The sequence below is a fragment of the Microplitis demolitor genome, chromosome 5 (assembly GCF_026212275.2).
Source record: "Microplitis demolitor isolate Queensland-Clemson2020A chromosome 5, iyMicDemo2.1a, whole genome shotgun sequence".
In the NCBI taxonomy this organism is placed as follows: domain Eukaryota; kingdom Metazoa; phylum Arthropoda; class Insecta; order Hymenoptera; family Braconidae; genus Microplitis; species Microplitis demolitor.
This window is the reverse complement of record NC_068549.1, coordinates 12,040,442-12,062,677: the sequence shown is the minus strand read 5'-3', so window position 1 is coordinate 12,062,677 and position 22,236 is coordinate 12,040,442. Positions and strand designations below refer to the sequence as shown.

At 32.3% G+C, this 22,236-nt stretch overlaps 1 protein-coding gene across 1 annotated transcript in view; it reads left to right on the top strand.

Moving 5' to 3' along the window:
• The window catches only part of LOC103578002 (synapsin), a 426,902-nt gene that overhangs the window by 380,999 nt on the left and 23,667 nt on the right, over nucleotides 1-22,236 (top strand). Inside the window, exon 9 of the mRNA XM_014442888.1 lies at nucleotides 16,139-16,397. Coding sequence (XP_014298374.1) covers nucleotides 16,139-16,397 — 259 coding nt within the window. The remainder of the gene's footprint in view (nucleotides 1-16,138; nucleotides 16,398-22,236) is intronic.

Here is a 22,236-nt window from a genome sequence, read left to right as displayed (position 1 = left end):
TCCAATTTCCCAAAATCGGATGAAGTCCTGCTCAGAAGCAGAGGCGCGAAGACCCAGATGGCAGACAATGCTTTGAGAAGGAGGCTTATGGCTCAACTCACCTGCTGCAATCCATCCCGGGTTTTTTGAAGTACAGCATTGGGATGATTTTTAAAACTATCTGACCCACACTTAATAGTTTATAAAATAGTTTGACTCCAATTAGTGCATTGATTGCAGAAGGTTTATAGAACTCAGGATCGGCTGAGTGAATATTCTTCGGAAGCTCAAGTGACAAATGATTGATGGGAATAGAAGGAATAGATGTACTGATTTGTGGTACAACTAGAAATTCGACTGTCTTCTGCAATTTATTGTGACGAGATTTAATGGTGGCTGTAGTAGCATGCTTAATAACGGTCGATGTACTATCAAGACCAGAGACTGCAACGTTTACTGGTTTGCGCTCTCAGTTCAAGAATTTTGCAGTGCTCTCGGCGATAAAATGAACTTGAGAGCCTGCGTCAAGAAAGACTCTCTTAAGTTTTGATCAAAATGCAGAAGGGTGTGATGCTTTTGTTGGGAATCGTGGCAATTTCCAGGGGAGCACTGAGAAGTGCGATGACCTTTACGGAGGCACTTGTTGTACCAACTGCCCTTCCTGACAGCTTAGTAACGCTGATGTGACGTTAAAGCGAGGAATTTCGAGCAATTGCTAGTATAATGATCACCCTCACAGAAAAGATACCTGGTTTGCGAGAATGTTGCCATATACGCCTTTTGAGGACGCAAGTTACCTTGCTGGTTAGGATATTTGGGCTTCTCCTAAGCACAAGAAGACTTAGAAGATAAAGTCTGATTTCTATTTTTTTTTCCAAATGGGCCCCTCGGTTGAGGAAGGCAAGCATTTGTTGAAGAGTTGGATTAGGAATGTCGTTACTATAATCTTCCCACCTTTCTTGAAGATTGCCGCTGAACTTTCTGCGGAGTGTTGCGATTAGAATGGAGTTCCAGAAATCGACCGGTTCTCCCAATAACTGAAGGGCGCGAGTATCCTTTTGGACGCAATCCACAAAGTTTTGCGCCGAAAATTCTTTGAATATACTAGGTAAGTCTAGCAACATGTTCACGTAGCTATTGCGAATAAATTTTCGATCGTCGTATCGCTCTTTAAGTAAACTCCACGCTATTTGATAATTTGAATCAGATAAGTCTATCGAGGCTACGACGCGCGGGGCATCGCCGTACAGGCAATCTTTTAAATAGAATAATTTGCCGACGGGTGGTATGCTTGAGTCATGGTGGACCATCGATGTAAATAAATTACGGAAATCTAGCAAGGTGTCGACTGAACTGTCGAATTTAGGTAACCTAATGCTTGGGAGACTTGAGCTGAATTGCAGAGACATTGCAATATGCGTCACATTCTGAAGCGGAAAACTCGATGGTAAAGAATACGATGGCTGAAACGCTGTTTGAAGAGGATTTAATTGATGGGGACTCATTGAGGATGCATTTGACTGCTGAGTACGACTTTGCTGGGTGTACGAAGGTTGCGCAATAGGCTGAGAAGGTGGATCCGAAATAGGTTGCGGAGGCGTTGGCACAGTATTAGATAGTGCTGCGGCATTAAGTTGCTCGATTGTTTAGGTTTCTATTACCACACTATTTGCATCAGAAGTAGAAGAGTTCTCGCGATCATTGGCTCCCGGCGTTTCGTACAACTTGGAGTTTGATGAAGGGTTAGGTAGTCGCACTCGGCTAGATGAGAGATTTGTAGCAATCGAATATGTCTCGAAATATAATTCTTTAAATTCAGCCAGGTAATTATCAAGTTCATCATTCTCGTCAAGGAGCTTCTCTAGCTCCGTTTGAGCGACTTGAATGTTTTTCTATTTGCCTCCGCGTCTTTGTATCTTTTTTCCAGAGCAGGAAAATCAACCACGGGGTTAAGTGATTCAAGAAAATTTGAATGAGAGGTTAAAGATCTTTTAGCACCCGCGCATTTATTCGTAAAAACTCTTATTTGATCTTCAGACATTTTGTAGAAATAACTCGGTAATTAATATGCCGAAATTTTGAAAACAATCAACAAGAGAAAATGTGACAGGAAATAGAAGCGATATAAAAATTGCAAATGATATATAATAGAAAGGATAATTTTGGTGGTTCCAACTGACTTACTTATCTGTTGAGAAGAATCGATGTAGCTGATGGTATACTGCTGCTATTAGACCGTAATTGAAATTGACTCGTTGTCACTGACTGCACGCAATAAGTTGAATTGTAGTTGAATGAAGAACTGTCGTCGTGAGCCCGGAACTGGATGCCAATCGATAGAGATCGTACTTGATTCACTTTGAAAAGAGGGTAGTAACTATACACACACTCGCGAGTTTAATGAAATATATTAATCGTTCAAATTGACTGCATATAAATAAATGCGCGTACTTGTGGCTGTCGTACACTCACGATCCTAATAATAACTTGAAAACCCTATGCAATTACAGTGAAACTTGTGAAAAATGAAATTTAAATAATTTCCAAATAATAATAAAAAGAAATTGTTAATTTTTTAATAAAATCCGGCTGGAAGGACCAATGTTTTGTCGTACGACTATTTGGCCGTGAGAATATCGTCAAAAATTGCTATAATATAATGAAAAAAAAAGTGAAAAGTTTTGCAGTAAAACTTAAGTTGAATTTTATTTAATGCATAGAGACTGAGCTGTTTCGTACGAAAATCGATGTATATTTGGTTTAAAATTATTAACTTGAAAATCTAGGTACAAATTTCATAAGAGCAAAGAGTAGGAAAAAAGGGTGTACATTTTAGCAGTAGTGACGAAAAACTTCGGAAGTGATTGGTAATGCGGAAGGAAGTAAAGGGATAAGGGGCATTACGGAAAATGGGCATGAGCGTGGGTGTAGCGTAAGAAGGCCGTGAGGAAAAGATAATGACATTAGTAGACATGGGAAATTTGGGAATAGAGAGTGCCTGGCTCAAGGGTCATCAAGTATAGTAGGCTTTTGGAGAGCAATAAAGCAATAAACTTAAGAGGGTGAACTTAAAAATGCAAGTACAATATTTTTAAATAACTAAAATACTATCTAGAAAAAAAAAAGAGTCTGCGAGAGGCTTAGGACAAAAAACGTTGTCACTTACAAACAAATATGTAAAAAAAAAGTGAATGCACAAAATAAACCTAAAGCTTGTGAAAGGTTTTACTTCCTTGAACATCTCCTAAAAACGTGTTAGAAAACAAAAATCCTTAAGGATAAAATTAAACATTTATGTATACCACTAAAATATTTAAGGGTAAAATTCCCAAGGAATTATTTATCGATAAGTAATAAATTTATAAATCTAAATTTAGCACCAAAAAATGAATATTTAAACTAACAGTAATTTTAAAATAAATTAAAAATAAAAGTTTATTAATTAGCGCTTAAACACAATTTAATTACCCATCAAAAATATTTAAAGCTACAAACAATAGCATTATCACCATAACCACATGAGTCAATTATGTGACTTTAAACCCTTATTAAAAGTGAAACCCCACCAAAGACAGATCCTCTGTAAAAAATCGCGCCAAGTACACGTTCAACACTTTTTATAAATAGAAAAATTTACATTACAAAAAGCTATAAAATTTTGAAAACACCAAGTAACTGGTAGCGTTGAAAATCATGACAAAAATCTCAATCAAAATACATATTAAAAAAAAAAATCCGAATGTACTTGGTGTGCGTCACGATTTGATTGAGTAAAGTAATTTACTGCAAATTCACTCTATGAGTAAGTATATTATTTTAATACACGTGGAGTATATCCCATGTTTGTCGTGCGCAAACTATAGTTTTTTTGTGGTCATTTCAAACACGTTTAACGGCGTGTTCAGTTTCCATAGCTTGCTCACCACATTTCAATGTTTTTGGGCGCGTGTGTAAATTTTAACTACACAGAAAAAAAGGATATCTTGGCGTAAGAAATTTTTTCTTGCCGCAAGAATATTTTTTGCAATTTTGAATGAAAACGAAAATTTTCTTGGTTCAAGAGCAAAATTTTCTTAAATTTAGTCATCTTGGCATACGATTTTTTTTTTATTCAACCAATATAATATGTGTTTCTTGAAGTAAAAAATATTTTCTTAAAGTGAGAAAAATAAATATTTTGCCCCAATATATAATCAATTGTCCGAAAAGTAAAATATTCTTTCTTGAAGAATAATTTATTTTGAATCGCGATGATTTGTGACTCGAGTCAAGAATTAAAAGTACTCGATTCAAGGGTAAGAAATATCTTGGCTTAAGTATTTGTTGTGTTGCGGCAAGTACGTGTAGACGTTTGAACCAACAGCAACTGCGCTCACGGCTCAACGCAAAAATTCTCTTGGGAAAGCTAACTGTACTATACTAAAGTGACGGTAGTTTAGACTCTACATTGTACAGTGTGCTAACTAGATATGGGTAAAGTGAACGAATGTTCAGGAAATGGTCGGGTAGCATAACTGGTAAAGCTCTCGCGTGATGCCGAATCGGTCTAGGTTCGATTCCTACCATGAGCAAAACAATTTATTTTTCTCAATTCGTTCATAAGCCATTGAATAGAGAGAGTTTATTCCTTATCCTCTCTACTGCTGTATTGTGACGTTCTGAATATACGCATACACTTTTCTGCTTGACAACATTTAATATTTATATTAGATTCACTGAAAAATATAGGTCGATATATTTTTTTAAGTAGAGTCATTTATTTTCTTGAATCGAGACTAGAATTTTTTTAAGTCAAGAAAAAAAAATCATCAATGGGAGAATTTTATGTCTTCCGTTAAGTAAATATTTGCATGATTCAAAAAAAGTTATTTTATCAAGCTAAGATTATAATTTATTTAAATAAAAATTAAAATTTTTTCATTACAATAGACCGTTGTCTTGATTCGATAATGTAGTTTTCTTAAACTGAGAGTAAATGTTCTTCTGTCACGCAAAAAAAGTTCTTGGTTTGAGATGTTGATATATATTGTGACAATTTACTATACTCACCAACCAAGACAGAAAAGTATCTTGTTTTCAAAGTTTTCTTTATTTGGTTGGAAACAAAATATATTTGACTGAAAATAAATATTCTTAAACCAAGATTATTTAACTTAAATTAAAATTTAATTATTCTTGATACAATATTTTTATAATATTAGTCGAAGAAAATGTTCTCGGATTAAAAAAACCCAATTACTCAGCCCAAGAATAAAAAAATGAAGGCGCAAATTATCTTGGGCCAAGTCAACCTTTTTTTCTCTGTACACACTTGATTTTACAGTCTATTCCTATGATCCATTCTGAATTTTAGTAAATTATAGACATATGATGATAATAAGAAAGTTTATTGTTTAAACGCACACCAAGTACATTCGGATTTTTTTTCATTATATATTTTGATTGAGATTTTTCTCATGAATTTCAACACTATCAGTTACTTGGTGTTTTCAAGATCTTATAGCTTTTTGTAATGTAAATGTTTTCTATTTATAAAAAGTGTTGAACGTGTACTTGGCGCGATTTTTTACAGAGGATCTGTTTTTGGTGGGAGTTTTCTTTTTTTTTTCTATACCAAAGCAACTACATATATTGTCTGAGAGTTCCATTGTTTTTTATATTTCTGAATAGAAACCTTTGATTCAATAATTATAAATTTTTTAATATTACGAAATATTTACATGAAATAATCTCAGCCACTAAGAAATGTGAGTTTCTTTTTTATTTCACCGTCTCATATCCACCGCAGATTGCGGAAAAATTGAATTCAGAGTTGCCAGAAAATTTTTCTCTGAGTCGCTCCATTTATGATCAAAAGTAGCGAAATATTTTTCGTTCAATCATTTTTAAGTTTGAAATAAATCAATTGGCTCACAGTTCAATCTTTATTAACCAATAAGAGTATACTATAATTTACCGCATAAATTAAAATTAACTTCTAAAAAAATATTATTGTAATTATTTTTTTTTGTAGAGAAAAGTTAGAGGATATTTTTAGGACAAAGTCGATGAAAAACTGATTTTAATCAATATTTTTATTTATTTCTTGCAAATTACTAACAGTAATTTTTTACTGCAAAAAGTAGAGCATCGTTATGCAGTTTTTTTCTTACATTAAATACCCTGCTTAAAAAATCTGATAGAGATTCTTATAACTATATGTATGACTCCCTATATTCAACTATAGCACTTCTTAAAGAATTCATTTATTCTTTGTAAAATGTCGATGGGAATTTATTGAATTCTACACTGAAAAAAAAGATTTATTTAAGCAAAAGATATCGTATATTCGGATATGGGCAAATAAATATTTAATTGGGAGAAAGATATAATATATTTTGATGGTTAAATTGCATGAAATAAGTGATTTATTTGTTGTAAAAAAATGATCAAATTGCTACGAATAAATAAGGGCTTCGAATATATGCATAGTTTCGCCAAATTTTAGGTTATCTGTAACGAATTTAATATCCTTACTGCAAGTATATAAATTACTTACCATAAATAAATGATATGTTTCCGTCAAATTATAAAATTATTTAAATCAACTGTCTCGTTTTGTTGTACCAAATATATTTATTTGTCATTAAGAAATATTTTTAAAAAAGCCACAACTAAATCGATTTATTTAGGACAAATATTTTTTTTTTCAGTGTAAAAGATTATTTAAACAGAGTAAATATACTTTTTTTCATTTGATTGTTAATCATAAAATAAAAATTTACTTATAACAATTATGATGAAGTTATCCCCCGCGTTTGAATTTATACTTTTTTATAAAAAATAAAATTACTATTTTAAATAAAGATCCCGATTCCTTGACACCAACTTTTGATCAATTTGTCAGTAACTTTCGCTTCTTGGAGCTTTTTTCCTGACTTTTTCTATCAACGTCAAAAATGTTTCTTACATCTTTTATTTTACATTTGGAAGGCGATTCCAAATAATATATTATTATCCTTTGTTATAAACTATTTTCTTATATTTTAGTCTCGTATGAACTATTTAGGTATGCACATTCGAACACTTTAATGTTTTTGTGTTTATGAATTAATTTTTTTTTTTTTAATTGAAATTAAATTTACATAACGCATTTGCGATTAGTATTTTTAGTGAATGGAATCGGTCATGATTGATTTTTTTAAATTGAAAATACTTTCGTGATCATAACTTATCATTTACTTATATAGTAGAATTGAATTTAAAGTTCAGTTGAGCGGGTAAATGCGGATAATTTAAAATTACCACTTTGTGGTGTACAATGTCACTTGCGGGTGACTAACAACATTACAAATATAAAAATATTTTAGTTTGTTTCTGTTGGTCAAACTAAGTTCCTGGTAAACCTACCATATTATCAGAATTGCCGAGCAAACTTCCTAATAGCACAGTTTGCTTTAGCAAAAGTTTACGTGCAAAAGTTTCCTTGAATTTTTTGTCAAATATCCGTCAACTTCAGACTTTTTCGTTTTTTACGAAAATTTGTATGCAACTTACTATTCAATTTGACGCGAATTTACTGCACGAATTAGAATGCAAATTCACTCCAAAAGTTGACTAGAAAACTGTCGTCAATTTTCAAGCACAATTTAACTTCAATTTAAGGTTAATTTGATTTAAAGAATTGTAAAGAATTTTTTCTTGCCGTGAAATGATTTCAATCTCATCCAACGACAAAAAGCTACACATGGAGCGCCTAAAAATATTATTCGAGCGTCTCCGTGAATATAAACTGGTAATTAACGTACTGAAATGCCAGTTTGGTCTACCGAAAGTAAAATTTCTCGGCCATGTCATCACTAAAGTTGGAATTAAGCCGTTACCGGAAAACGTCGAGGCTATTGTCAATTTCGAGCCTCCTACCACTGTAGAAGCTCTTCGTCGATTTCTCGGCACAGTGAATTTCTACGAAAAGTTCATTAAGAACGCTGCAAAAATTCTAGCACCGCTTAACAAAACCCCGGAAGGACCCAAAGTCAAAGGCTCTCATCCAATCAACTGGACAACAGAACTCCAAGAGTCTTTCAAGTCAGCTAAACGAGCTCTCACGGATGCTACTTTGTTGGTACACCCTAAAATCGATGCTGACTGGGCAATATTTACCGACGCATCTGAAATAGGAATTGGAGCCGTTCAACAACAAAAAGTGGTTAACAACTGGCAACCACTAGCATTTTTCAGTCGAAAAGTGTCCCCGTCGATTCAAAAATTGTCGACGTACGACTGCGACTCAAACGCTATCTACGAGGCTGCAAAATACTTTCGGCATATTTTCGAAGGCCGGAATGTTACGATCTACACTGATCACAAGCCACTTCAGCGCGCTTACAAACAACGCACCGAAAGAGCATCGCCTTGGCAATTTCATCGATCAATTCACCACCGATATTCGACATGTGTCGGGTACCGACAATATTGTCGCTGACACATTGTCACGTGTCGAAGCAATATCAACTGCTATAACGTCGCAAGAACGTGCTGACGCTCAACAAACTGACGATGAACTTTAGCAGTTGTTACGTCAAACAACTGCTTTAAATTTAAAAACGATTCAACTCGATTATAAACCTGCACTGTCTTGTGACATTGCGTCGGGTACAGTGCGTCCATACGTTCCAGTACCGCTGAGGAGGAAAGTGTTCGACTCACTACATACGCTCGCTCACCCTGGAATCAAAGGATCGCTGAAAATCGTCTCCAAACGATACGTCTGGCCGTCGATTAATAAAGATTGCCTTGAATAGGCGAAATCTTGCATCGATTGCCAGTAAAATAAAGTTCGAAGGCACGTGTCATCGCCGATCGCCAGTTTGGTACCTCCAACTGAATGATTCTAGCACATACAGTTATTTCCATTTTAATGTCGAGCTCTTAAACTCGATCAGAGCACTTTTTTTAGGAGCTTGGCATTAAAATGAAAATAACTAGAAGAGAATGCAGAATTTAAAAAAAAACGTAACCGAAATAATTTGTAGGAAATAAAATTGCCTACAAAAAAAATTGTATGACATTTTATGATTAGTCCAATTGTTTCATCGGGAAAGAAAAAAGATCTCCAACTTTACTCCGAGCTTTAATAACTTTTGAACAGTTGGATTTATAAAAAAATGATACAAGACTTTTTTTTACATGCATGGCCGTGTAAGGTTCATATTTGAATCATATATGGTATTGCATGGAGCATATATAGCAATACATGACGTTGTATGACTATATATGTCTATGAATGCCCGTAAATAACTAAACTTACATGGTCATATATGGCCTATACGGTCCACATATGGGCATATATAGTCATACATTGTCGTGTATGACTATGTATGACCATGTATACCCGTGATTAAATAACCATATATGGCCATGTATGGCCTCATATAGTTCATATGTGAAGTATATATGGTCATACATGTGCATACCAACTTCTTAATACAGTCATGCACGACCATGTATTAATCATATGAGGCCATACATGGTTTTGAATGACCGTGTATGTCCGTAATTAATCAAATACACTAGTCCCAAAAATTAAGGGATAGAAAAAAAATTCGAAATTTTTGGGTGATGTTTAACATGCTGTAATTCGGTGAAAAAAAATCGTAGAGTATAAATAAAAAAAGCAAATTGTAACCTCCAGTTTTTAGTTTTCAGATCTGGACCTTAAATTCGTTTATCGTGCACAGTTCTGTAGTAATCTTAAGAAAACTGACTAAAGAAAAATTTTCAAAATTTTTGCTCGTCTATTGACAAGTCTATGAGCTTCAATAAATTTTTTTTGATAATCTGACCTCATGACCCTTTTAGGAAATATGACGCCCTTTGATTTACCGACGTCAAAAAGTCTCTACGACAATTTGGTGCCAAGATATCTCTGATCAAAGCAAAAAAGTCCATTTTAGCGTTGATAATCAATAACTCCGAACGTATTGGTCTTGCAGAGAATGGAAGCAGGGTTTAAAAACTGAAAAATATTCTCTATAAGACAAACTTAAAGGCTTTTGATGGGAAAATTTTTTTTGAACCAATAATGTTCATTAAACAACAGGTGAAAATTCGCATAATTAAAAATATTCGGAAATCTTGCTATAAGTTTGGATATAACAGATGATCAAAGGATATCGTCGTTTTTTTTTTCAACCTCAAAGTATCCTCAGAAAATCCTAAGAATTTCAAAGCGCTGTGATTTTTCTTTCTTAGTGTCCCGAAGCTATTAATTCATCGATTCCGCCAAAAATCACGAGAATCGGTGGTTTTTGTTAATTTTTTCCTTTAAAAAATGATTTTTTCCACAATAATCTTGATTTCCTTGATCAAAAAGATTGATTATCGAAAAAAATTGAAAGAAAAAAATTCGAAAATTTTTATTTATTTTTTTCAAATATTTTTTTTTTTTCAAAATTTTTTTTTTTTGTCTAAATTTGTTTTTTTTTTTTTTTTTTTGTTGTATCCACAATGATTCATCATTTAAAAAAAAATTCCTCGACTTCCTATTTCCGTCAACATGTGTGTAAGGAGCGTAAATTCGACCCAGCAATACTGGTATGCATCCACGTGGTACGTTTTGGGTAACGCTAATGCTGACGATAAAAAAAATTAAGGAATTTTTTTGACAATGATCAACCATTGCGGATACAACAAAAAAAATCAGTCTGTCAGTTGACTGCAGGCCAGCCTCAAAACTTCCTGCCGTTTTCGAGCTCCGTGAGCTCGAAATCACTGTTGAGAATACATTTTCGAGCTCTTCTAGCTCGAAAAAACTTTTATGTGCCTTTGTTTACAAAAAATAACATTTTTTACCATTTTTTCTACAACGATACCTCTCGAACTACTTTAACGATTGAGATAGTTGAGGTGACAATCGACGTGTTTTGTTGAGTTCTAGAGCTGATCGAATTTTAAGATTAATTTATCAAGATGATTTTGAGAGATTTCAAAAAAACTGAAAAAAAAATTTTTTTTTAATTTTTTCGTTCACGGTTTCTCTTGAAAAAATAAACCGATATTGATGGTTGAGGTGGCATTCAACGCGGCTCATAAAGTAGAGCTGATTAGGTTTTGGAATCAATCCATTGAGCGAATTAAAAGTTATTAAAAAAAAAACATTTTTGAAAGAATTTCATTTCTGAAATATCTCCGAACGTACCCTACCGATTAAGCTCAAATTTTCATTGTTGATAGTAAATAACAAACCATGTCATATGACACCTCGACGATCAAAATTGGTTTATCCGTTCAAAAGTCACAGAATATTTACATACGTACGTACATATATACATACATACACTCAGACATCTTGAATTTAGTCAGGATAGCTTCCTAGAACCTCAAAACGTCAAGATCTCTTAGAAATTGAATTTTTAAAAATCGAACTGGAACCAACAACTTTCCGAATTTTCGAAAATTTGCAATTTTCTCAGCGGGAAGTTCAAACAATTTTGAAAATTTTTTTCGATAATCAATCTTTTTGATCAAGGAAATCAAGATTATTGTGGAAAAAATCATTTTTTAAAGGAAAAAATTAACAAAAACCACCGATTCTCGTGATTTTTGGCGGAATCGATGAATTAATAGCTTCGGGACACTAAGAAAGAAAAATCACAGCGCTTTGAAATTCTTAGGATTTTCTGAGGATACTTTGAGGTTGAAAAAAAAACGACGATATCCTTTGATCATCTGTTATATCCAAACTTATAGCAAGATTTCCGAATATTTTTAATTATGCGAATTTTCACCTGTTGTTTAATGAACATTATTGGTTCAAAAAAAATTTTCCCATCAAAAGCCTTTAAGTTTGTCTTATAGAGAATATTTTTCAGTTTTTAAAACCCTGCTTCCATTCTCTGTAAGACCAATACGTTCGGAGTTATTGATTGTCAACGCTAAAATGGACTTTTTTGCTTTGATCAGAGATATCTTGGCACCAAATTGTCGTAGAGACTTTTTGAGGTCGGTAAATCAAAGGGCGTCAAATTTCCTAAAAAGGTCATGAGGTCAGATTATCCAAAAAAATTTATTGAAGCTCATAGACTTGTCAATAGACGAGCAAAAATTTTGAAAATTTTTCTTTAGTCAGTTTTCTTAAGATTACTACGGAACCGTGCAGGAAAAAAGAATTTGAAGATCAGATCTGAAAAGAAGAAACTTGAGGCTATAATTTGCTTTTTTCATTTTCACTCTAAGATTATGTTTTACCGAGTTTTTAGCATGTTGAAAATCACCAAAAAATTTCGAAATTTTTTTCTATCCCTTAATTTTTGGGACTAGTGTGTATATATGGCCGTATATGGCCGTCCATAGTCGACGTATGGGCATGTATGACCATATATGGTTGTCGTGTTCAGTCCTTTTCTACACAGTAGTGTATACAGTCTCGATAGCATACACTACTTTATGAAATTTTCCTTTGACAGAAAGAACTCAGCACTCCCAGAGAGTTGCCATTACTTTTTTTTTTCGTTTATGATATACATTTCTTAAAATGGAATTCCGTTAAGCTATATTAACAATAATTCAACCATATATCTACCCGTGAAAATAGAACATGTATGACCATGCATGGCTGTATATAGTTTATACATGGGCATATATGGCCATATATAGACAGTCAGATTTTTTATATAAAAAATTGGAGCTGACTATTTCATTTACTTATAAACAGGATGTTGTAGTGTAAAAAAAATATGAAATTTTTTGATATCACTAACAGCATATTGATGATTATATTGTGCTTTTTTGAAAGTGATTATATTTATAGCACAACTAAACTTCGTAGTAATTTTCGGTTGCATAGCCTAGTCATGAATGCGATGCTCTCTCGTACGGAAGGTCCCGAGTTCGAATTCTACTGAAGCGGTCGTGGTCATTAGTAAGTCTAGCGATTTTTTTCTGAATTAACAATTTCCGATTCGATTAGAAATGTAATTATTCGCTTATTTGACAATCTCTGCGTCGCCAAAGTAGTTGAAAAAATTTTCATTTTTTTTTTAATTCAGTTAAAATTTCTATACATAGTCATATCAGGTCATATATGGCCGTATCAAGCTATGTTTGGTCATATCTGGTTAATATACATACATGGCCATGTCTAGGCTGTGGATGTCACGTGAAAAAGTTTAGTTAATTTTATTGTGAACATATGATTTTACTCTAAGTATCCAACCTAGGAGTCCAGATGCCTAGGCGTAGGACCTTACGAGGAATGATTTTAAAAATCAAATTTTAAGTCGCGAAATAAAATTTAAAAGAATCGAATCTCGATTACTGGTCTAGGACCTCCGGATGCCTAGGCGTAGTGCGTCACGAGATCAAATGTTGGAATCAATTCAGTGAGCCTTACTCGCAAGTTGAATAGATCCGACAAGAATTTGGGTAGCAGAATTAATGACTTTTGACAAGGGTTTTAGTTGCGGTGGTAATGACTGTCTTCAATTATTTTTCCTGGGTTTATAAATGAAAGGTTTGAAAGAACAGTGGGGCCGAAGATGCCTCATGTATGAAACAGAAAATGGGTTAAAGACAAAGAGAAAAAATAATACAGAAGGGTTTGATTTCTTTTGGGCAGCTGAGAATGACATATTTATTACGGGAGTTCTCGGGATTTTTGTAGTAAACAGGATGTCAATAGAAAAATAAGTTCGTGGTGGACTGCTTAAAAATAACATATACTATAAATGATGACATTTTTGGTCGATATATTACATACTCTCGAAAAGTATAAGTATAAGAATACATAAATTGAGATGAAAAATCTTCGGTAATAGGAAATGGAACAGATAGGTTCTGTGGGGGGCCATGTAAATTTTTTGGAGACTATGTCCCTATGATGACATTTAATACCAATATTTTAGGTGGTTCCGAGAAATGTAATTATAGTTTCAAGAGAACAGCTTTCTATGGTGGAAAAGGAAAAAGTAAGGATCCACGGGAGACTGTGAGATTCCGTAAAAACAATGTTTCTCCAAAATATATGGTGACATTTATCACTGATATTTTAGACACTTCTAAGCAATACAATTAAAAATTAAAAATAGAGAAAGATTTCTACGTTAAAAAGAAAATAGTAAGGATCCGCGGGAGACTGTGGGACCTATTGGTAACAGATGGTTTAAATAGAAAAGTCGTAAAAATTTGAGTCGAACTAGAACAAGGAAATGTTTTGACAAATTTATTGAGGCCTTTACAATAAATTTTACGATGACGAGAGACTCGCAGCCACGAGAGACTTAATCTTTACATAGGACATCCGGAAAACATTGAGTCGGTGGATTCTGCGTGAAGGACTGGCCGTGGTGATGCAGCTATGCATAGAGAGAAAGAAAGACGTACTATTTTCTAGTTGCTTGTTTTTATTTACGTCTCTCTTTCTTGTAACTTGACCGTTCATACTTGCATACTTTTCTGTGGGAATTCAGAGCAAACCCAAAATGCGTCATAGATACCCATACATGGACAACGTACACATATATAACACACATATGTACAAAAACTCATGCACATATACGCATGTACGAATCCTAATACATTATATTTTTGGTGAGTGTGCTCCGAATTCTCCAAGTTAATTTTATACAAAAATGAAAAAAAAGAAAAACTTTCTGAACTTAATGTTCAGTTGAGTGGTGACTCAGGTGTACCGATTATTACAGGCATATATGGCCATGTATGATTCATTTTTCACGGGGACTTAATTTTAAAACCGGAAATTGCGACTACCCACAAATTGACTACTTAACAATTCCGAACCTTATTAATTAATAATAAATTTCGGTTTCCAGCCGAAAATTTATTAACCTCCAATTAATTAATCCCCTGGTCCAGAGCTTTGAGGCGTCTCTTCCTCCTGCCAATTTCCGACTTTCTTTATCCTCGTACTCGTGCTCAATCCCCCTTCTGAATTTTTACCTTGTTCTCTTCCTTCAATTTAATTTTATTTATTTAATCTGCGAAAATTCAGTACAAATTAGTTAATTAGTTTCGTTGTATCGGCTTCCTGCCAGATATAAAAATTTATTTTACAAAAGACTTATAGCCTCTGGAAGGTTTCACACATAACCTCTTCAAAGCTTGTACAATTACTTTTAGCTCTCATGTGCGTTCACCCATCTGGTCAATATGCTCATCCGTCCAACTGTGTGTCTCTACACCTTTGTCACTCACTTATCAAATCTAAAGTCGAGCCCCCTCGGCAATTATCGGAAAATTAACCACTCCTATTTAATTTCTAATTGGGTCTGGAGGACGAGCTCCTTAAGATGGTGCACCCGCAGTCGATAAACTAGATCACGTGTGTTTTGTCAACTCAGGATAACTAACCAACCTCGGATAATTCTAGATTAATTTATATTAAATTATTTAAATTTTACCCCGTTACAAAATATATGACTTTAATCATGGTGCTGTGGGACCTAGTCATCACATTCGTTTCATCTCCTTCATTACATTTCCATTACACTGTGTTAGTTTATCTGCCATCCTAGATGTGAGCTATATTGAAGACTATAACTCATCCAGAAGTTAGTTTTAAATTAATTATAAAAATTTGTACCGAACGGCCTAACAATCGAATACGAATTTGGGTTTTACTCCTTTTTGTGTATTCTTTTTTTTTGTTTTTTTTTTTTTTTTTTCCTTTAATTTTCTTACATTGTCATCTAATTCTGAGCTATGTCCCAACTTTGAAATTTCTGGCTCCTCGGAAAGGTAGTTTGAAATCAATTACAAAATTTTACCCGAACAGACATACATGAACTACATGACAGACATAAAATAGATAAATTAACACTATATTGCATAACATAATAATCTTAGACTACTCGCAATAATATACAGTAATGTGATTAACGATAATTAAGCTGCTTCATGGCGGCAACGGTACCAAAATGATGGTTTGTGCACTTGGCACAGACTTCTTATTCACTATTTCTAATTATTTATTTATCAATCGGCTCCGCTGAAAATGCAGGTAAACGCAAAGGATTAATTTAATTTGAAACTTAGCACTATCATAAAATTTGTTTTTTTTTTTTAATTTTTAGTCGATACGCTCGAACAATATTTCTGATCTTTAAGCTTTCTTTAAGTTATAGAATAATGAGCAGATATTTATTTGTTTTTTTAAATTTAGCTATGTTGCAAGCCTCATAGTGTTTTGACAAAAACTTCATCGAGAGGTTCAATGTCTGGAGCAAGTCAAGCAGTTAGTCCAATCGAAGATCGTGGACCACCACCTGGTCTAGCACCGATTTTCGGCTCACATGGTTCGATGAGCTCCATAACTAGTACAAGCAGTGTAGGTTCCATGGGCACGATTCCTGCAAACATACCAGTGGCAAATGATATCAATACATCAGATAATCATCTTCTACAGAGAAGCGATTCCCAAGGTAAACGTAAGCTACAACAGAGTGACCGAAAACATTTTAAATGTGCATGTATCATATCTGATGGTAGAGAACTGGAAGCATAGTACTTTATAATTTCGGGAAATACGGATAATATATGACCATGTATAATTACTCTGTAATAAGTCATACATAAGATTGGCAGCCCAGGAAAAAATGTTTTTATAACCTTTTATAAAGTTTTATGAAAATTCGTAGAATTTTATGAAATTTTACCAGGCCATTTTCAGTATAAAGTTTTGTAAAATTTTGTCAAGTTTTATAAAATGTATTAAAATCATTACTTTTTTTTTGGATGGGTCACTGATCCAATAAATGTTCCATCTCGATGCTGCTCAAGTTTTGTTACTAATGGATTGTAGTCTGCTCCGCTCGTCTATTGGCCACTCGTAGATATGAAAAATTCGTGGACAAACGATTGATTGTTCAATGAACATAAAATTTAAAATTAATTATAATAATTTATTTTTAATGATTGATATTTTTGAATTCATGGCTAAACCTCTGAATTTTTCCTTGAGAAATGAGGATTTTATTTTAATTGATAGTTGACAAAATGAAAGTTTAATAACATTAAAATTTATTAAGTCACATTATGTGATATGTATATGGGGCGTTTCACGCCAAATCGGACACCAATTAGCTTTTGCACCTCGGATTTTTTTGAAACTTTTTCATCTTTTAGTATAGGTTGAAAGAGGTCTCGATTATTCTTTTCAAATTTTTGCATCCAACAGTTTTCGAAATATCAGATTTCGAAAAATGTAGAGATTTTTTTTTTCAAACGCCTATAACTTCGCGAAAAATGGATAAAATAAAATTTTCAAGAAAACATAAAATGGTGTTTTAAGAAATCTTTTCAGTAAAGGATATCGATAAATTTTTTTGAACTACGGCTATATTGAAATTTAAACTTTTAAGTATAAATTGTCGATTTACAAATTTGATTAATGAATATTAATTTTTCTGTGGAAATAAAATTTAAAAAATTTGATAATAATTGTGTGTCAAATAATTATGAATAGTAAATCCAGAGGATGATATTGTTTTTAGACATTTTTCTTAAAAAGAAAGTAGAGTATGAACTTTAAAAAATTAATAAAAAAAAATATATCCCACCGTTGTCCTATTATGAACATTACTGGAAAAGTAATAGAATAGGTGACAGTTTGCTGTGAAAAATTATGAGGAAAATCGATCAGTACGCGTTTTTTGTACATTGACAATTTATACGTAAAAGTTGAAATTTCAATGGAAGCGTTGTTCAAAAGAATTTTTCGTTTCTCTTAAAATTATATTTAAACCACTTTTCGCGAACTTAAAAGCGTTTGGAAAAAAATCCCTAAAATTTCCAAAATTCGATATTTCGAAAACGATTTAAGGTAGAACTTTGAAAAAAATCATCGAGGCCTTTTTTAACCTATAATAAAAGATAAGAACATTTAAAAAAAACCAAGATGCAAAAGGTGATTGGTGTCTCATTTGGCGTGGAACGCCCCATATATATATGTATAGATGTAAATATATTAGGGTGGCCAAAAAAACCGACTATATTTTTTTTCGAATCTATTATGAAGATTTGTTGGCTTACGATGTTTTAAGAAGCCTCTCCAAAAATCAGCTCCATAAAAAATTATCAAGAGATCGCTCACGAATTTTGAAAATATCAAAGAAGATTAGAATTTGGATTTATTATTTCTAAATATTTCATTTTTTGTGGCGGCAATAGTTTATATTTATAAAATCATGACTATGCTGAAAATTTCAGCACAAAATTTAAATATTTAAGAAGCGCTCAAGAATTTTGAATATTAACTAATAATATGTAACTAATAGTTTGAATTAGTTTGTGTATTCTTTTATAACTCAATTATTTCCATTTCATTAAAATATAACTTTTGCATAACCGAAAATATACAGGACAGTCTTAAATGAAAAGATTTGGTAAGTTTTGAATAAGCGGAACAGCCTAAAAGTTAAATTAAAAAAAAATGTACAGCAACGACTAATACTCATTTTAGTAGGAAATTTCCCGCTCTATAAAAAAGGTCTCTTATATTTTTTTCGTGAGTCCACTTGTTCAAGAGATATTGAAGGATAAAATTTTACTCGTTTAAAAAAATTAACGTTTTTGTCTGAAGTTTTATAAGTCTCTAACATGTAGACAAAAAATTGAGCGCTATAAACCTTCTTATAGGAAGTTTATCGCTCTTCATAGAAGGTTTCTAAAACTTTTTTCGTAAATCCGACCATTTAAGTCATATCCAAGTTTAAAGTTGATAGATTTAAAAAATAATGGTTTTTGATTGAAATTCTATAACTCTTCAACAAACAGATATTTACTTAGGCGTTTAATCACAGTTTTGTCGAAAATTTACTGCTCTACAGGAAAGGTCTCTTTGATTTTTCTAATAAACTCAACCATTTAAGAGATATTTAAACTTGAAGTTGATAAAAAAGTTTCACAAGCCAACTCAAAATTTTGCTCTGATGATATAAAAAATTTATTTTATTTCGAGCTTAAATATCTCTTATACGGTAGAGTTTATCAAAAAAATGAAAGAAACATTTTTTGTAGAGTGGTAAATTTCAAACAGAAAGCTGTTAAATACCTATGTTAAGTTCCGTTTTTTGAAGAGTTATAGAATTTTAATCGAAAAACACTATTTTTTAAACCTATCAATTTTGAGCTTCGATATCACTTAAATGGTTGGATTCACGAAAAATGTGTTAGATACCTTTTTTGAAGAGCAATAAATTTACTTCAAGGAAGTTCATAGCGCTTAATTTTACGTCTAGGTGTTGAAGAGTTATAAAATTTCAAACAAAAACGCAAGTGTTTTTAAACAAATCAAACTTTGACCTTCAACATCTCTTAAACAGTTAGACTCACGAAAAAAACATAAGACACTTTTTTTGAAGAGCGGGAAATTTCCTACGAAATTATTCATCAGCCATTGCTGTACACTTATTTTTAAGCAAGTCACAAAATTTTTCTCAATGTATTAAAATGAAAATGTATCATTACTTAGGGAGGGTTAAAAAGCATTAGAATAAACTTTCTTATTTTTTTTGTTTATCATTTTTGGATCAAAAATAAATGATTTATATCATAACCAAGTAAGAAAATCTAATTTGGTAAATAACGGACACCCCAGTATGTATACATACACTTATTCAAAAAATTAACGGAAAAAAAAATTTTCATAAATACGAGATAAAACGAGAATTTTTTTACTTCTTTTTTTTTTTTTTTGTTTTTTAGTCGGGGTTTTTTTTCTCTTTTCGGAAAAATTTTTTTTCCTCTACCTCACATTTAATGAATAACTAACGCAGAAATGGAAAAAAATTCGGAAAAAATTAATTTTTTCATGTTGGGAATGATTACCCAAATTAAGGAACAAAACTTGTTCCTTTAATTGTTTTGTAAGACTTTGAGCAGTCAGGCCGTACAAACGGTTCAATGGATCATTCTGAAAATTTTCAGAGTTTTTGAGGCTGCATTAAGTTGTAAAATAACCTGGCAACATTAACCTTTCCATCAATATTTGCAAAGTAACGATGAGTTGACTAAAAAACCAGAAAATGATCATTTTTTGTAAGTTTTTCAAATTGATATTAAGGATGAAAAAAAATTTTTTTCCTTTTTAATTAAAAATGGATCTTGTAGAGGATTTATTCAAGTTTTTCAAACTGCCCTTTGAATTATTGTGCGACCATTAGTTGCTGAGATATAGATAATCAAAGACAAAAGGATTCTTTTTCATTTAAAGGCTGATATCTCAGCAACAAATTGTTTTACGGAGAAACGACAAAAAGCAAATTGTAGCTGAATAAATTTGTTAAACGAGCCCTGAATTTGTTTTTTCAAAAAAAAATTTCCCGGTCCGTAGACCTAAAAAACGAAACTAAAAAATAAAAAAAAAATTTGTCTCGGCATATTTCTTATGATTTCGCAAAAACCATGGCTCAGAAAATAATTTGGCTTAAGGATCTCAAACTAAAGATTTCAAGCTTTAATTTTCTTCTTTTATTTTTTTAATACGATCATTTTTCTCGAAAATACAGCCTTCCAAAAATCACTAAAAAATTTATAAAAATTTTTGGTTCCTTTAATTTTTTGGATAAGTGTATATATATACCTTAACTGTTCATAATAGTTAAATAATTCCATAATCATTTAAATAATTATGAATAATTTTTCTTATAACAATTCGGATATTTTTTCCTATGATCAGTAACTATTTGTAACATATATTGTTTCTGTTCTTCATCTTTTGTCCCAAATTTATTGTATTTCTCAATGAAAGCAACCGCGCGCTTTGCCACGTCGTTGACTACCTTAAATTCTTTTAAAAATTTCAAACAATGAATATGTCTTTTATTTGTAGCCCATAACATAAGATCCATGTCAAGGAAATCGCACGACAAATTAAAGGATTCAAATAAAACTGTTGATTTTTTGGTTATAAATTTACTCATATCTAGGGCATAAATATGCTCAGTTATTTGTACTCTGATTCATTTAGCATCTGAAACACTTTCTTTATGTTTCAAAGAGTGAATCATTTTTAATTTAATCTCTCGAGGTATTGAGTGATCGAAAAACGATAGTGGCGCAAGCGATTCTGACAAATACCATCCGTGTCTTAGAAAGATATCCAGAGCTGCACTCGAAATTTTTTTGTTTATGTCTTTGTACTTGATGATGTCTTTTAAAAACTGTAAGTCCTGATTAGGAGCTTTAATAGCATTAGGGCACTGACACCACGCTTTTACATAAATTGTTACGATGAAAAGACATATGTCACGCAGCTGAGCTATTTCTCAGGCATTTATTCTAAATTGTTTCTTAACCATGAACAATTTCAGACAATAAATAGCTTTCGATAACCATTTTGCATAGTGCATCGCTCCAGGTGATGTGAATGCAAAAACATGAGATGGAGTTCCTCCTACAAAAATATAAGTCAAGTCCAACAGTTCTTTGTAGTCAGCTCGCGGCTGATATTCCTGTAGCAGTTAAAATAATAAAAAAAAAGACGTGTGGCACTCGGGGACTGCCGCGGTAAAGCTATTGCATAGCATTTTGTATCAACTTATGCAATTATAATTATTTATTTATTTTATTTATGCAGTATTTCTTTTTCTTTGATATTAATTCAAGTTACACTTTTTGAGCGTGGTGACCGAAAAGAAAACAAATTTTTCTTTTATTAAATAAATAAAAAAGTTAATATTTTTATTATTTTACAATACATGCGGGTTTTATTATCTTACAGTAGCTGTTGGTTATTCAGGAATATTTATCATTGAAACTATAGGTTTATGATAACTGAAATAAGAAACATGAGTTTGAGACTTAATATCCTCTAAATATCTAGAAAATACCGCGTCAATGGTGGTCCCATATTTTGTTGTGGACTCTTGTGGATCATTATTCATTTTCAAATTCAATGTTTTTGATAGAAAAGTTGTCAACCGCTCTGATTTTTTATCAGCGAAGTTAATGTTGAAATCGACGAAATTTTTAAAGTTGACGAAATTTCCTTTGACGTTCAGCATTTGATTTTGGTACTGTTTCTATTATTTCTTCATTTTTCTTCAAATCTTTCTGACGCTGATAATATGCCCTTTGACGTGCATTAGTTTTGTTTTCTTTTTAGCTCTTTACGCTTTTCTTCTTTATAAAACGAAAATATCTAGGTATAAATAATAGGTATAAATAATTAGGTATAAATAGTGTAATGACACACCAAAACAAAATTATTCATTTATAAAAAAATAACAATATTAAGAAGTGATTATCGAATTTCGCGCG